The sequence below is a fragment of the Mandrillus leucophaeus genome, unplaced genomic scaffold (assembly GCF_000951045.1).
Source record: "Mandrillus leucophaeus isolate KB7577 unplaced genomic scaffold, Mleu.le_1.0 Scaffold813, whole genome shotgun sequence".
Classification (NCBI taxonomy): Eukaryota; Metazoa; Chordata; class Mammalia; order Primates; family Cercopithecidae; genus Mandrillus; species Mandrillus leucophaeus.
Window position 1 is genome coordinate 41720 of NW_012108842.1, and position 17046 is coordinate 58765.

Genomic DNA, 17046 nt, shown 5'->3' on the forward strand with positions numbered 1-17046 from the left:
TTGAGATGGAGTCTCGCTCTGTCGCCCAGGCTGGAGTGCAGTGGCTGAATCTCAGCTCACTGCAAGCTCCATCTCCCAGGTTTATGCCATTCTCCTGGCTTAGCCTCCCAAGTAGCTGAGGCTACAGGTGCCCGCCACCACGCCGGGCTAGCTTTTTGTATTTTTTTAGTAGAGACGGGGTTAGGCAGGATGGTCTCCATCTTCTGACCTCTAGATGGAGTTTCTTTACATGAGAGTCTAAGAACATTGTTTCAAGAGAGTGAGGGCAAGAGTCGACATCCAAAACTTAAGTGAAGCCACCTTAGACAATCTGTCTAAGTGGACTGTGTTATGGTTCTCCAGAGAAAGAGAACCAAGAGGATGTGTGTGTGTGAGTGTGTGTGTGTGTATGTGTATGTATGCAGAGAGAGAGAGATGTAAATTTATTTTAAGGAAACACTTCCTACAATTGTGGAAGCTTGATAAGTCCAAAATCTGCAAGGTAAAACAGCAGGCTTGAGACTCAGGGAAGAGTTGCAATTTGGGTCCAAAAGCAGTCTGCTGACAGAATTTCTTCTTATTTAGGTGTGATGTCAATTACTGTCTATTAAGGCCTTCAACCAACTGGATGAGGCCCACCCACATTGTGAAGAATGATCCTGTAAAATATTATCTCATTCCCAAAACACCTAGACAGAAATATTTAGAATGATGTTTGACCAAATATCTGGGCACTATGATCCAGCCAAGTTGGTACAAAAATTAACCATCACATAGAGCCCCCAGGATGACTTTTGCTGCACGAGATGTATACAGGGAAATCAGTAGAACTGTCCAACTGAACCCAGCACAAACTTCTCACCCCCAAAATTGGCAGCAAATAAAGTGATTGTTAGTTGAAGCTACTAAATCTGAAGGGATTTTTTTTTGTAGAATAAACAACTGATACACATAGGAAAAATAACTCAGAAATTAAAATGAAAAGAAAATATTTGACATGAATTTTTCAAAATGCTTTTTAAACATTGATAAAAATTATTATCATACATGGTATGAAACATTGTTGTTTTTCAAAGAAGTTTACTGGTTAACCTTGAAGTTGATGATAGTTTATCCAGTATTTCTCATTAATTCTAAGTGGTGAAAATTGCTGTCATTGAATTGGGTAAAATGAGTCATTTCCAAGAAAAGCTTCACCAATTTAAACTGTTTTCTTGTTACAGAGTTAGTCAGGTCTTTGCTTGTCAGTCTTCATGAGAGAATGAGTAGAATAACTGATCTTTTACACCTAGAAATGTATTGGAATCATAGGAAGTCTTCAGGCCTACTGTGTCCAGTGTTCATTACGATTTTTTCTTATTTTGAGTCTCTCCTTTGTCAAGTTGGGAATCATGCTGTTCAATATTTTCAAAGTTACTGGCTTTTCTCATTCTGTCCTAGATAGAAATTTAACCACTTGTAACAAGTAAAAATCTTGGACAAGCAAAAACAAAACAAAACAAAACAAAACACTTTTATATTACAGTTAATACATTTGATATGAATTTTACAGTACAGAAAACCAAACAGAAATTTTTTTTAAAAGTTATCAATTATTTGGCTTCAAAGGAATGTGTGTGTGTGTATGTTTGTGTGTGTGTGTGTGTTTGTGATTGGGATTATAAAAAGAAAATAAATAGAGTATGATCAAATAGATTTGAGTGAAAACTATGGTAATCAAATTAACACACATGCTGTGTTACAAGTGTGAAGGCAAAAGATACATTACTATAGGTGAGAAGACTCAGAAAAGTTTCCATTTGAGGGCTCATGTTGAAATATTTGCATGAAGACTCATTTTATTTAGCTGAGAAGTTAATTATTTTAGCTATTCAAAATGGAGAAATCATTATATGAAGCACACACATTACTTCTCTTTTATCACGATTGAACTTGTACTCTATAAACTGATGAATATTTGTAGTCAGATGTATGCAATCCAAGCTGATGTGAACCTAAAGACTTGTGCGGGGCCTCCACCGTTCTCCTTTATTTCCTCTTTAATGTTATCACACAAAGTGTGTCTCTGCGGGACTATGCCATACTTATTAGCTGTATGAAATTTATTTCCACATTTCCATAAGTTTGTTTATCAGCAAAAACAACAAATGGTGATGTTCTATCTCAATGCTTAGTTATTGCTAAATATGACATATTTAGGACACTATGCCAAAAAACATACTAAGTTTTTTTTGCTACTTCAAAATATTTACACAAAGAAACAGCAGTAATTTTCTTCCCCAAGGATGGTGCATAATGAAGGTGTGCAACTCTAAAAAAATTATTTCATGATCTAAATTACTATCTTCTTTATGGCAAAGATCAATTAAACCACCCACTTTCATCATCATGAATCAGGAAAATAAATATATAAATAAATAAAAATAAAGACATTTTAATTTTTTAAAATTTCTTTTCATCATCATAATAAAAATAATTGTTTCATGCGTTTGAGGGACATTAAATGCTCATACTTATTCATAACAATCTCAAGATTACTAATTATTGTCAATCTTATTTTAGATATATCCTGACATACTTGGTTAGCGGGGGTAGGGGCAGAGATCATGAGAGTAAATGCAAAATTCAGGGCAAATAGTTGCTAGGGAACCAATAGAAGTTTACACCTTTGACAAAAGGTTAATCTGCTTCACAGTGTAGTGGGTGGAAAATGTTAAGTATAAACGACTTTACGTAATCTTTATTCCATTTAAGATCATATTACTGATTATATTATGCTTATTCACCTAGGATTTATTTACATTCAGCTTCTTCCTTAATGTCAAATGAGTGCTGTTAACGTTCCTTCAGGAAACTTCAGGTAAGAAACTAGAAAACTTCATGATAATCAATATAAAATGTATGTTCAAATTTATTTTCCATTTTCTTCTTAAAGAAATATTAATCATCAAAAGGTTGGTTTAGCTTTTGGTTTGTTTCATTGCTTACCCATGAAAGTGTATTAGTTCTAATTTATAATTTGAGGGATTTTTCTCCCAGATTTTATACTTCAAAATAATTTTACAGATATTGAGGGAACTGTGTGGACAGAGCAGTAAGTTGAGAGTTTTGTCTAAGTGTGAACTCACGGTCCTCTTTAGGGGTTCTTCTCATGCCTCTTGTTCCTACCAGTGGAGAGTTGTTTGTTCCTTCATTAGATGACACATAAAGTAACAAATAAGAAACTTCGTACTGACATATGGTGAAGGCAAGGATAATGTACACAAGTGATCACTGTGGTCTTTAAGACAACACATGAGGGGGTGACCTGTGGGCTGCGAGGAGGAGCCTTGCCTAACTTGCAGGCAGCGCAGGGCAGACGGCAGCAGGAGAGGCGTTCGTGGGCAGGATGAATGCAGGCTCAGATCCTGTGGTCATCGTCTCGGCGACGCGGACCATCATAGGTTCCTTCAATGGTGCCTTAGCTACTGTTCCTGTCCAAGACTTGGGCTCCACTGTCATCAAAGAAGACTTGAAGAGGGCCACTGTGGTTCCTGAAGATGTGTGGGAGGTCATCTTTGGACATGTTTTGGCAGCAGGTTGTGGGCAGAATCCTGTTAGACAAGCCAGTGTGGGTGCAGGAATTCCCTACTCTATTCCAGCATGGAGCTGCCAGATGATCTGTGGGTCAGGTCTAAAAGCTGTGTGCCTTGCAGCCCAGTCAATAGGGATAGGAGACTCCAGCATTGTGGTTGCAGGAGGCATGGAAAATATGAGCAAGGCTCCTCACTTGGCTCACTTGAGAACAGGAGTAAAGATAGGTGAGATGCCACTGACTGACAGTATACTCTGTGATGGTCTTACAGATGCATTTCACAACTGTCATATGGGTATTACAGCTGAAAACGTAGCCAAAAAATGGCAAGTGATTAGAGAAGATCAGGATGAAGTTGCAGTTCTGTCCCAGAATAGGACAGAGAATACACAGAAAGCTGGCCATTTTGACAAAGAGATTGTACCAGTTTTGGTGTCATCTAGAAAAGGTCTTATTGAAGTTAAAACAGATGAGTTTCCTCGCCATGGGAGCAACATAGAAGCCATGTCCAAGCTAAAGCATTACTTTCTTACCGATGGAACGGGAATCGTCACCCCAGCCAATGCTTCAGGAATAAATGATGGTGCTGCAGCTGTGGTTCTTACGAAGAAATCAGAAGCTGATAAACGTGGGCTTACACCTTTAGCACTGATAGTTTCCTGGTCCCAAGTGGGTGTGGAGCCTTCCCTTATGGGAATAGGACCAATTCCAGCCACAAAGCAAGCTATTACAAAAGCAGATTGGTCACTGGAGGATGTTGATATATTTGGAATCAATGAAGACTTTGCAGCCCTCTCTGTTGTCATAGTTAAAGAACTTGGATTAAACCCAGAGAAGGTCAACATTGAAGGAGGGGCTATAGCCGTGGGCCACCCTCTTGGAGCATCTGGCTGTCGAATTCTTGTGACCCTGTTACACACACTGGAGAGAACGGGAGGAAGTTGTGGCATTGTGGCCCTGTGCATTGGGGGTGGGATGGGAATAGCAATGTGTGCTCAGAGAGGATGAATTGCTTAAACTTTGAACAACCTCAATTTCTTTTTAAACTAATAAAGTACTAGGTTGTTATATGTGAAATCAGAGGACCAAAACACATGGAAATCATTTCATACATCACAAAAACCCAAGTTTACAACTTGTTGTACTTTAATGTGTAATACTTAACTCAAGGTACAAGATAATTGCGTTTAACATTGTTATACATACAAGAGACATCAGATCAATCAAAAAAAAAAAAGACAACACATGAATAACAGGATGCAAGATGTCATCCTCAGTGGGAATTTTATTTTCTTAATATTAATTAATAGATTTTTAAATATTTATTTTTAAATCTACTTTAAATATAAGTTTTATGCTATAATAAGTCTGTCTCTTATACACATCTAGATGTGTATAAGAGACAGTTCCTATCCTCCACCCTACCCTTAATCCCCCCAAAAAGCTGTAAGTAATCTCTACGGATCTCTGAAAACACTATACCTATGTCATTTCATATGAAGGCCCTTGTTAATTTCTCTAGGGAAGAGAAGAGAAGGGATTACATGAAAAAGATAATACATTTTAAACATCACTTTTACTCCAGGTAATATACTTGTGGCTTAATAAATACAATTGTATCTATTTAAATATATAGTTTTCTTATCTGTTGCATTATTACATAATTTATGGTATTTATTGTATATTCATTTTTAATATATTAACAAATATGCTTATTTTATTTTATTACTTTATATTCTCAAACAAGTTGTTTTTAATTTTCATTTTATATATGAGAAAATTTGGTCTAATAAATGTTAAACAGCATAATGTTAAGCTAGGATTCTTTGGCCTAATTTATTCTAAAATCTAAATTATGTTTATAATATCTTGCTTACTATAATGTATTACAGTGATTTTTGTCGCAGATATGTATGTATTTTTCTTATCTTCCACTGATAGACTATAAAAGTAATATGAGAAAGATCTCTTGGATTCCTCTTCTACCTAGTAGGTACTGCTGTGTGTGAATAATAGGTACCCAATAAACACATAGTGAAGCAGCTTAACGTCACTGGAGCAGTCTCCCTGTCTGAGGTATTACCCAGAGGTCTTTGTCTTAGGACCAAGAAAATTAAGGTGCATGGACATCAAGGGTGAGGTTGGAGTGAAAGTCTAGTAAGTGAAAGGGGAAATTTCTCCACAGCAGAGATGGGGACCGAGAGGATTGCCATTTCTCAGTTGAATGCAAAGACTTTTATAAACAAGCCAGTGGGGTGGGGTGTTTTTTATTTGCAAAGGTGCGAATTTCTCACAACTCCACCCACTCCCTCTTGTGTGCATGCAGGCCCTGAGTTATTCCATATTATCCTGTTTCCTTACTGCGCATGTATCAGGAGATGGAATTTTCCATTGCAGACATGCCTGGTTCTGTGTAACTAATCTTATCTGTGCACATGCAGGCATGTCTTAGGCAACCCTCCCTGTGTAAGTTCTCTTATCTGAAGAGGATAGGAACAAAAAAGAAAAGGAACATGCTCACTGAAGCCCACAGTGTGTATATGTATATGTCTTTTGCTGGTTACAAAAGACAAGGGTCTTTTATGGTTGACCTTGCCTCTTTATCTGTGCTTGAAGGTTGTGCAGCTTCAGGCTGCCCTTTTGTTAGAAAGAATTTTACCAAAGGACCTTGTTCTAACTATCTGCCTAACTGGTTTCTTGATTTCTCCTCTCTCAATAGTACTTGAATAAAATACCATATTTTAGTTATCTAAAACTGGATCTGATTCCCAGCCAATAAATAAAATGAAGAAAATAACATCAGTGAATCATGACATCCTAGTGAATCATGACAATTATTTTAAAGTTTCTTGCCAAGTCACTATGAACCAGGCTGACACCAGGAAGGCAAAAATTTTGTGCACACCATAACATCTTCTGCAGAGAGCCTAGAATGGAAACAAATTCAAGGAATTTTATGATCACTCTGTTAAACTTTGAACAGTACTTTATAAAAGTAATTGTTTGAATGAAACAGTTGATGTTTTCATACAGATTATCTTTGGTAATGGGAGAGCTTAGAAGAGACGATTTTATGATATCACTAAGAATATGGCATTTATAATTTCAGAAGGTTTATTAACACAAAAAAGATCACTCTGCTTATTCACAGACACATGCATACAAACATAATATTTTCACAGAGATCGCTTTACTTAAATTACTTGATCCGATATTATCCAATGTGTGTTACACAATTTTGTATTGTGTTATCTTGCTTTTGGAAGGCTACTATTCATATAGATTCCTTAGTTGGTAAGGGGACATGATACATTTTGATGGGGCAATCTATCCCAGTGGTTAATACAACAGGCTGTGGGAGTTAGAGATCCTTAAGATTGCTACCATTAGTTCCCATCTTTTATTTATTCTTATTTTAGGGGTTCAAGTGCAGTTGTGCTGTCTGGGTACATTGTGTAGTGGTGAAATCTGAGCTTTTAGTGTACCCATCACCCAAGCAGTGTACACTGTATTTCCATTGTACCCAATAAGTAGTATTTTCTTATTTTGCTGTAGGAACATGGCAAGTTATTCAATCTCTTTGGGCAGTGGTTTCTTTTTCTTTGATGTGGGAATAATTATAAAAGATCCATAATAGGATTTTTTTAAAAATAAGCAAGAAATGAAATTAACGTGTTAAAGAGTTTGCATAATGTTTGACATACAACGAGGACTTAATAAACGCTAGCAATCATTGAAGGGTGAGTCTAGGTGTCAAGTAGCTGTTTTTCATTCAGGCTAGATAGCTTTTGAGCAGCACTTTTGGTAGATGTATGCTTGACTTAGTAATTCTCTTTAAATAGCTCCTATTCACTAGTAACATAACCTATAATCTCTTGCACATCTTTTATTTTATTCATCTATTTATAATATTTACTTGGTGATTAACATAAACTATTTTTGCAAACATGTTAATAAAGTAGTTATAAATATAGTATATATGTTATACATATTATTTATAAGTATTTGAATTTATACATATTTATAGTAATATATATTTATAAATATCATTTGACATAATGTTATATATTATAACTATTATTATAATGTCTAATTGTGACAAATGAAATTATATTAAAGCATTAAAAATTTTAAAACTTACAGTATCAACAACTTTAAATTTCTGAATGAGTTTTGGTCCTAACTAAGGTTTCAATATCTAGACCTGAATGTAGAGTTGACATATACAGAAGCTTTATCTAATTTAATTGTAAAAATTTAACAATTATGAAACACACAAAAAAGGGTTGGAGGATTAAGTTCAAAAGGAGGATTAGACAGCAGGAATCATACTAAAACGTTAAAATTAAAGCAACAGGTTGAGAAGTAAGACACATTACCCATGCATCTGTATATACCCTAAAATATGGAGCTACTGTGACTAGTATCATTTTATAGAGAGAAGCATTTTAAGGGTATTAATGGTTTGCCTCAAAACTGAGAAATCCTTTTGTCTTTCCTTTTCTTTTTCCTTTAAAAGCAGAGAAAAACTTTTGCTTCACATCTCATCAAATCTTCTGCATCAAGCCACATCATGTTAAACAACCTTCTCCTGTTCTCCCTTCAGATAAGTCTCATAGGAACCACTCTTGGTGGAAATGTTTTGATTTGGCCAATGGAAGGTAGTCATTGGCTAAATGTTAAGATAATTATAGATGAGCTCGTTAAAAAAGAGCATAATGTGACTGTCCTAGTTGCCTCGGGTGCACTTTTCATCACACCAACCTCTAACTCATCTCTGACATTTGAAATATATAAGGTGCCCTTTGGCAAAGAAAAAATAGAAGGAGTAATCAACGACTTCGTTTTGACATGGCTGGAAAATAGACCATCTCCTTCAACTATTTGGAGATTCTATCAGAAGATGGCCAAAGCAATCAAGAACTTCCATATAGTGTCTCGGGAGATCTGTGATGGTGTTCTTAAAAACCAACAGCTGATGGAAAAGCTAAAGAAAAGCAAGTTTGAAGTCCTGGTGTCAGATCCAGTATTTCCTTGTGGCGATATAGTAGCTTTAAAACTTGGAATTCCATTTATGTACTCCTTGAGGTTTTCTCCAGCCTCAACAGTGGAAAAGCACTGTGGGAAGGTACCATACCCACCTTCCTATGTTCCTGCTGTTTTATCAGAACTCACCGACCAAATGTCTTTCACTGACAGAATAAGAAATTTCATCTCCTACCACCTACAGGACTACATGTTTGAAACTCTTTGGAAATCCTGGGATTCATACTATAGTAAAGCTTTAGGTATGTAACAAATTTTGTTTCTATTACTTGAATTTGAAAAAACAGAACTTTGTGGAGCCCCTTCTTTATTTTTCTATGTCTACTCTTTTTTAATTCCAAGTATTGATATGCTATGTATTACTATCACTTGATAGCACAAAAGAAGATAAAAGACATTGTACTTCAGTAGTACAGTGTGTTGTTTTCTAATTGCATGGACTTAAAGATATCAATTTAGTTCTTTTAAGGATAAAATCTAGTGACAAATACTTTAGTCTAAAAGTCAGGCTGTATCTTATGTAGATATTATGCTCAAAATAGAAATTGCCTAGAAACTACAGGGATGTGTGGAGAAAGCCAGAAAATGTTAAACTTTCCACAAGCCTATTATTAATACAGACATTATTATGCATGTTTAAGAGCATACATGTATGTTGATAATCTCTGATCATCATTTAATAAATATTAAGGCTCATAAAGAAACAAAATATATTAAGGCTTTATCACCTTTAAGTGTAAGGTGTGAACTAAAACCATTGATCTGGATGATTTATCCATGCTAAGCTTATTTAACTTGCTTAAGTGTGATATGGTGTTTACCTGATAAATAAAAATGTAATCAATGGTACTAACATCAGAAAGCCTATATTGATCATGTTGATATATTTATGAACATATTTGTCTAAAAATCAAACAGGCTTTGTCCATTTTTTTGCTTTTGAATTTTATCATTTATTCCTCATTAATTATAGATTTCTTACTCTTTACTAAGCACTCTTTTAGATAGGAAGACTAAAATAAAGTCCATCGGTTCAAGGATTTCACAAACAGATAAATCAGACATTAAAAGGAATATTTATTATGTGAATTACGTAAATATGGAAATATGTACCAATTACAAAATGTAGAGGAGTTAGGTATTATGTTGACAGACAGAGCGTGTTATTTTGAAAAACTTCAGAGTTCAGGTGATGCATAAGGATACTTTAAAATACTGAATGTGAGTTTTCCTGCAAGGTAAGAACGGGGAAAGAAAAAGCATGCTCAAAGTTGAAGACAAAACAGCACAGGTGCGATGGATATTTCTGATAATTTAGTATTGCTGAAGGTTCAAGTGTAAGGTAGGGAGGCATGGGGGAAGATGCTAATGACGTTGAAACCACAAGAATGAGTGAATTAATTCAATGAATATTTCAAAGTCTCCTGTACATCATTCTAAAAACATCTTAATCTAATAAGCAATTGAGAACCATCTAAAGGGAAATATTATGACCTGATTTTCATTTTATATAAAACACTTGGACAGATGTGGCGGTAGAGTTGAGAGGTGTGAGACTAGACTAAGTTATCATTCTAGGAAAGATATGGTAAGAGCCCGCCCTACACAAGTGGCGAATAAATGGAGGAAAATAGTGCAGTATGAGACTCCATAGCAACACAATTAGGATAGCAGGAGCTAACAGACAACATCCACATAGCAGTCTGTAGCTTTGAAAAGTAATTCAGTCTCCTTGCACCTGAACCTCATTTATGTCAAGTCTGACAAGGCTACTAAAAGGACTAAATTAGTTTACATCTGAAAGGATTTAGAATAGGGTGGCCCAATCAGCCATGACAGTGAATATGGGAGAATAAAAATGGATACTGTATTGAATTTTGTACATGTTGTGTATGTGACACTTTGGGGAATATTTAGCAAAATCCAATAAGCAGCTGGATATAAGGGGTGAGATCTCAGAGGTAATCTCCTGGGTTAGAGATTGAAGTGTCATCTAAATAAAGATGACACATATATACTTTTATCTCTCTTATGGTAATCTAGTTTCCATGTTTTCTGCTATCTTATTACATGCAGGTCACCTGTTATTTCTCTGCTTTCATACATAACATATTTCTGAAATTGTCAACAATCAAAATATTTGAACTCAAGCAATGCATTTACATGTTCTAAACATGATTTTCTTCCCAGGCAGGTAAAATTATTTCACAATACACAGTTGCAGTTGATACTTTGTATGTAGGGTTAAGTATTATATATTTAATGTTTACTTTGCTTCCTTGCTAAACCTTACAAATGCAGACATAAACCCAATGATAATCAGATAGAGGAGAAATGTTTTCCAAATTTGGTAAGTTATATTTCTCTAGGATTTTTTATCTTATTGATACATGATAGATGTACATATTTTGGGGGTACATGTGCTATTTTGATACATATAATATGTAAAGATCAAATGAGGATAATTGGGATATCTGTCACCTTAAATATCCATCTTTTCTTGATAACAGGAACATTCAAATTATCATCTAGCAATTTTGAAATGTACAACAGATTGCTAACTGTAGTCACCCTACTGGTTTATCAAAGACTGGGCTCAACTGTCTATTTGTACCCATTAATCAACCTCTCTTCATCCTCCCTCTCCTTACTCTTCCTAGCTGTTATTAAGTTCTGAGGCTGTAGCTTCTCATTAGTAACATTGGCACATTAATTTATGTGCATTCATTTATTGATAACAAAGTAATAATGCACAGACTGCAGAGACTGTAATGTTTGCTAAGCAGAGCTTGTAAGGCCTAGAAATGGTTACTAGCTAATGAATGAACATCCTAAATGCTATTGAAAATAATTTAAAGATGACAAAGTGTACTAGGTAAAACAGTGGGTTACATGAATGTTGGCAAAAGAAGAAAGTGAGATTTCTGTGTAGTGATGCTTACTGACACGTTAGCTTCTTTTCTACAGACCTCTGTTCTAAAAAACCTGTAAAGTTGACCTATATCAATCAAAATAAATATGCATAGGTTGGTATGTGAATGAAGACATGAGATACTACAGCCATGTGAATGATTATTATCAAAAGCTGGTAAGCCAGTTATAATTAACACCGATAGCAAAAGTCATAAACTCCTCTGGGTGTGTTAAGTAATTGGCCTAAAATTCAAAAACAGATCTTTATCTCTTGAGAAGTAAAAGAAAAACTAGTTATTCTCTTATTCAGAGAATACAAACTTTGCTACGATGATTATAGATGAATCTTCAAGTGTCCTATAGAGATAAAAATGAATGGGAAACATCTTATGGCTGAAACTAGATCTTAAAAGACAGAGGAGGAAAAAATTGAAGTTTTATGAAGCAATGAAACTGTCAAGATGGCAAAATATCCTTCATATCCTCATATATGTGGTAAACTAAAAGGGACATCGGAGTAAGTGCAGCATCTCAGTTCAGGTAAGAACGGAATGTACATAGACAGTCTCTTGGTCACAATTTATGTTTATATTTTCAATCCTACCGCTTCAGTTTTGTCAACTCCTCATCATCAACCTTGGAATTCTAATTCTCATGATTACTAATCTCTTTATTTGTGAAGTTATCTGACAGTTTACTTTACCTAGGCTGGCAGTCTCAGAATCACATGTTCCATTTTATTTTGCCTGTAAGTAAATACTGGTAATAAAAGCACACTATTCTTTCAGTCTTAATACATGAGGCTAATCTTTCTTAACAATTTGTTCAGAGGAATATAATGCAGATTTCTAAAGATGTTCTTATCCTCTGATTTTGATATATCATGTTTCTGATCAAATTACCCGCTTTTGACTTAGAATGACTACTTAAGTTTGTCTTTATTAAAACACAATATTCTTACTGATGCCAGGAACATGAACAGTCATATTTAAAAGACAAGGTAAGAAGTAACGTATTGACATGACAGAGTAACTTATTTCTGTGCAAGACTTTGTGGATGTAGAATGAGAAAGGAGAATGATAAATGGAACTGACTTGTAAAAATAACTCCTTTGCAATTTGTAATTTGAATTGATGTTCCACATTTACTTAAAATTCGTTAATCAAATCATTGTAACAAATTTATATCCACTTAGACCTCGAACAGTCTCACCTGAGTAAATAAATAGAACAAGTTCCTAAGTTTACTTCTCTGCAGTGGAATGCAACAAGAAGCTCAGAGTGAGTCCTTAATCTCTGATAATTGGTAGAAATTGGATATTTATAATGTAAAATTACTCATTTTATTTCAGATCATGGGAATTTAGCTCACACTGATGGATATCATAATAGTGATAGCAGTATATATTAATATCTTTCTATGCACTAGCCACTGTGATAAGTGATTTACGTATATTTTCTCTCAATCCTTGAACTATTGCAGTTCATTGCAAGAAAAAAGTTGTAACACAGAAAAGAATATTGAGACTTGGAAATATCAAACATGTTAAATTATGAGAAAATAGTATTCAAATGAAAATCTTTCTCATATCAAAGCTTCGATGTCATATTTCCTAGTTCTAGAAATTGTTTTTTCTTCTTTTTAAATTTCAGGTGCAAATCTATGAACTGTTCAGAATATTTTAGGTTAAATTTTTCTTGGACACTTTTCTTCTTTTCAATGTGTTTAGCTTTTAAAATGTGCTATTCTATTTCTTGCCTATTTTTGATTTGTCGAATGAACACAATTGGACCATTGTATCACTAGGTAACCTAGTATTCATTAAGGGGTAGGTCATCATGCGATTCTGTTGTCTGGGGAGGGTTGTCTAGGGATATATCTTTGGCGTTAAGAGAGCTTTATAAGCCACTTCTAACTGAAAGGAGGTAACAGGTTCCACAGTTTCTAATGTATACATTAAAAATTTTTTGAATTTTTATGCATTTAAAAAAATGGAACCAGGTAAATTTCATTTTCACTTTTATTTAAAAAGAAAAAAAAAAACACCAAAACTGGGGCACATTTAACGGGAGAAAAACGTAACATTTTTTGTCACTAAAAATACTTATAATCCATAAGCATTACATATTGTTACCAACAGCACTTTACCCTTTGACCACTGTAAAAGCAAGGTTTTTTTGTGAATAATCTCTCTATATTAGAGGTGTATAACATGTAAAAATACATAACATTATATATGAATAATTAGGTGAATAATCTCTAAGATGAATGTCATCTATAATAACAGACTTTTTTGCAAGTCTATTAAATAAGAAATCTAGATTTTCAAAAAGAATGATCATAGTATCTAGATCTTTGCATGAACTCCGGACTCCCTGAGCATGAGTAATTAATATAAAATAAAATGCTAGAAATGAAACATGAAATGTGTATACTTCCAGGATACTTGATTTTCAGCAGTAATTTTAAAGAAGAAAAAATGCACTGGAATCTTTTCCTGTAGAATAATACATTTCTACTTAAGTCTTCCTTTTTTTTTCTTTTTCTCTTTCTTACTAATTATTCCTTTGCTTTCTTCTCTCCTTCCTTTTTTCCGTTATTCTTCTTCTGTCTTAATTTACATTAATCTTGATTGGTTAGAATCTTTGAAAAACTTTCTACTATCATTCCCTTTTCTGCAATGACCCATAAGCTGAATGATAGCCACAGGCATTACATTGGAGATGTAATTGAAGTTGGGACATTGGAAATTCTTGGAGATAGTGATCACTCTATCTTTTTTGCTCTCACTAATGAAAAGGTATTAGAAGAAAAGGAAATATGGAAGTTATAATTTGTGTGGATATAATCTTGAGTTTTATATGCCTATATTTCTTAAAATAAGTAATTTGTAAACTTTGGTACTCTTTGCATTGTTAATAACCTGTCACTTGTGTTCTGCCGAAAGACTGAGAGGGACTGCCTTGTGGGGAAACTTTCAGTGTTTGAGAAATTCTGCACCAAACCCTAGATTCTCCAGTCTGTCACTGTAGGAGGAGAGAAAGAGTAGAGAAGGGTCAAGTTAATGAGATCTGATTTATTTGATCATTTAAAAAATAAGATTCTCTCCCTAAAACATCATGGGTAGCTATCACTTACGGAGTCCAGGTGCTGTTCTGAATAATTTACCTGCATTGTGTCACACCATACCCAAAACTATAGGAAATAGGTGCCATTGTTCTCATCATTTGGTAAATGAGGAGGCTAAGTAACTTGCTTAGTTACAATTCAGAAAGTGGTGAATCATTTGATATTAGACTCCACTCTGAGGTAAAAAGCAAAGTGCTAGAATATACGCAGTTTCTGTTTAGCAAAACAAAGCAAAACTAAAAGTACATCTAAATTTAAGCTTTTAGAGAATTAGGTTAATAAAAATCAAGAAACTCAAATAAAACTGAATCACTCATACCCAAAAGAGTATGAAAACTGGTTTCCTGGCTTTTCTGGCCTTGGGGAGACAATGAAAAAAGAGCCAGCAGAGTTGAATCCTAGCCATCAGGTGCAATGTTCTGGAAGCACTTAGGAAGAGAAGACTTTCAGGCAAGGGCACGTCTTTAGTGGAAAAATATTTTCATACCAGAATGTTGTTTTGCGGATTATCAATTCAGGCTAATGGCATTATATACATTTTACTAAATAAAATGTTGTTTTATTTAGTAAATAATAGGATAATCAATTCAAATTAAAAGCATTATATACATTTTATTGTTCTTCACTAAATTAGATAAATATTTTATCACCCTGCAGATATTACTTAAAAGTGGAAGTTGACTAAAATCATCATTTTCCCCTTACTCTCGGTAATTTAGGGATATCTATAGGTATTGAGATTTTGAAGCATATTTTGATAAGCTTTTATGTACTATCGTAGCTACATTTGTGAGTAATCCCTAATTAATTATTATATTTTCCTTACATGTAACTCAACTTTTGAACAAATCTAAGTATTTTATAGATAGACTTTCATGTTTTCTATAGTGTTGTGTTTTCTTTACTTTTTATTGAAAGTTTGACAGCAACAGATTTCTTTATGAAGATTTTTAATCCCCTTTTCCTGGGCTTATTTTGAAGATCATTAAGATTATTTACACTCTTCTCTGGCTGCCTGGTTTCAAAATCTAATTAATTTTTAAGGTACTGCCACTATATTCAAATTGAGGCTTACTCTTGAAAGGACATAAATGCAAAAATTCTAAAACCATCACTTCTCTCTCTTGTCTTTCCTGTTCTCTGCCCTCCTGGTTCTTTTGTTATTCAAGGGCCTGAAATTACATGATTTAAGGGCAACTGAGAATAAATTTAAAATACATCACTTATTTTCTAATCTTAATTTTTGATTATTATCCTTTTAATCACTTTATTTGTTCATATTTCTCGTTTTAATGGTGGCCTCTAACTATTTCAAGACAGAATTCTTACGTAATTGCTACTATTCAGTTTGGAATTCACTAAGAATTGCAACACTATATCCATATCTGATATTGTTATGTCCAAGTCTAGCCAGTCATTCTGCAGCTGGCCCATGGATTTCCTAATCGATCTTTAGACAAATTTATTAAACCTTTAACATTACTACACCCTTGCTCTCTACCAAGAAGAAGGAACAGTAGCTTTACAGATACTATTGTTAATCCACAAAGTAATACAACAAATCAATGTCATTACCTCTCATTTTTCTTTGAGAAAACTTAGAATGGGAGGGTCTCGATAATTCCCTGAGGTCAGAATTCTTATAAAAGGACAATATTTGAATCTGAATCTATTGAACTCCAGTATCTACCTAACTTCTCTGAATAACAAAGTCTGTGCTTCTTTGGAGTACCAGGCCATATCTTCTTCATTTGTGTCATATGGAAGAAACTGAAAAATTCCCTGTAACAAAGGCATAGGAGACAATGATCAATTGGCTTTATGGAGAAGAAAGCTATTCTATATCAAATGCATAGTATTTTACTCTGTAATCCATATAATCTAAAACACCTTGAAATCTTTGAGCAAACTTCCTCTGAGAGAAAGTTGTTTAATCAATTTTGCGAAAAATGTATTATATTAAAGATGTATTTTATAAATCATAGTTATTATCCCAGAATATACAGATTGTAGGTTTATAACACCCCTGCCTCCTTTTCTTTAACCAAATTTTATTTCTGTTATTGAAATAATTATGTAAGTGCATATAGGAATTTGAATTATATTCTATTTTAATCTGAAGATCAGTTGACCCATAACTCAGTGTAACCATCGCATTAAGTATTATTTTATTTAGAAATTGACCTAGATGTACTTTGAAGTTTTTTGGTTTATTTTGTTTTTTTACATCTTGAAGGACCTACAGTAGGATGGTTTCCATAATGGATTTCACCATGCCTAAGAAGTTTGTCCAGATGCTGGTTTTTAACTTGACTCTGACTGAAATTGCTCTAAGTGGGAATGTGTTAATTTGGCCTACAGATGGTAGCCATTGGTTAAATATTAAGATTATTCTAGAAGAGTT

General features: G+C 34.2%; 1 protein-coding gene and 1 pseudogene across 3 annotated transcripts in view; both read left to right on the forward strand.

Annotated features, from left to right (window-relative positions):
- Positions 1-2776: 2776 nt before the first annotated feature.
- LOC105530348 (UDP-glucuronosyltransferase 2A1) overlaps positions 2777-17046 on the forward strand; it is a 45383-nt gene continuing 31113 nt past the window's right edge. For both annotated transcript variants that reach the window (XM_011967859.1, XM_011967861.1), the window contains exons 1-2: positions 2777-2839; positions 8073-8841. In XM_011967859.1, the coding sequence (XP_011823249.1) occupies positions 8127-8841 (715 nt within the window). In that variant the 5' untranslated portion in view covers positions 2777-2839; positions 8073-8126. The remainder of the gene's footprint in view (positions 2840-8072; positions 8842-17046) is intronic.
- On the forward strand, positions 3304-4784 carry LOC105530349 (annotated as a pseudogene). The gene has a single exon (XR_001004635.1). The product of XR_001004635.1 is annotated as an acetyl-CoA acetyltransferase, cytosolic pseudogene (transcript).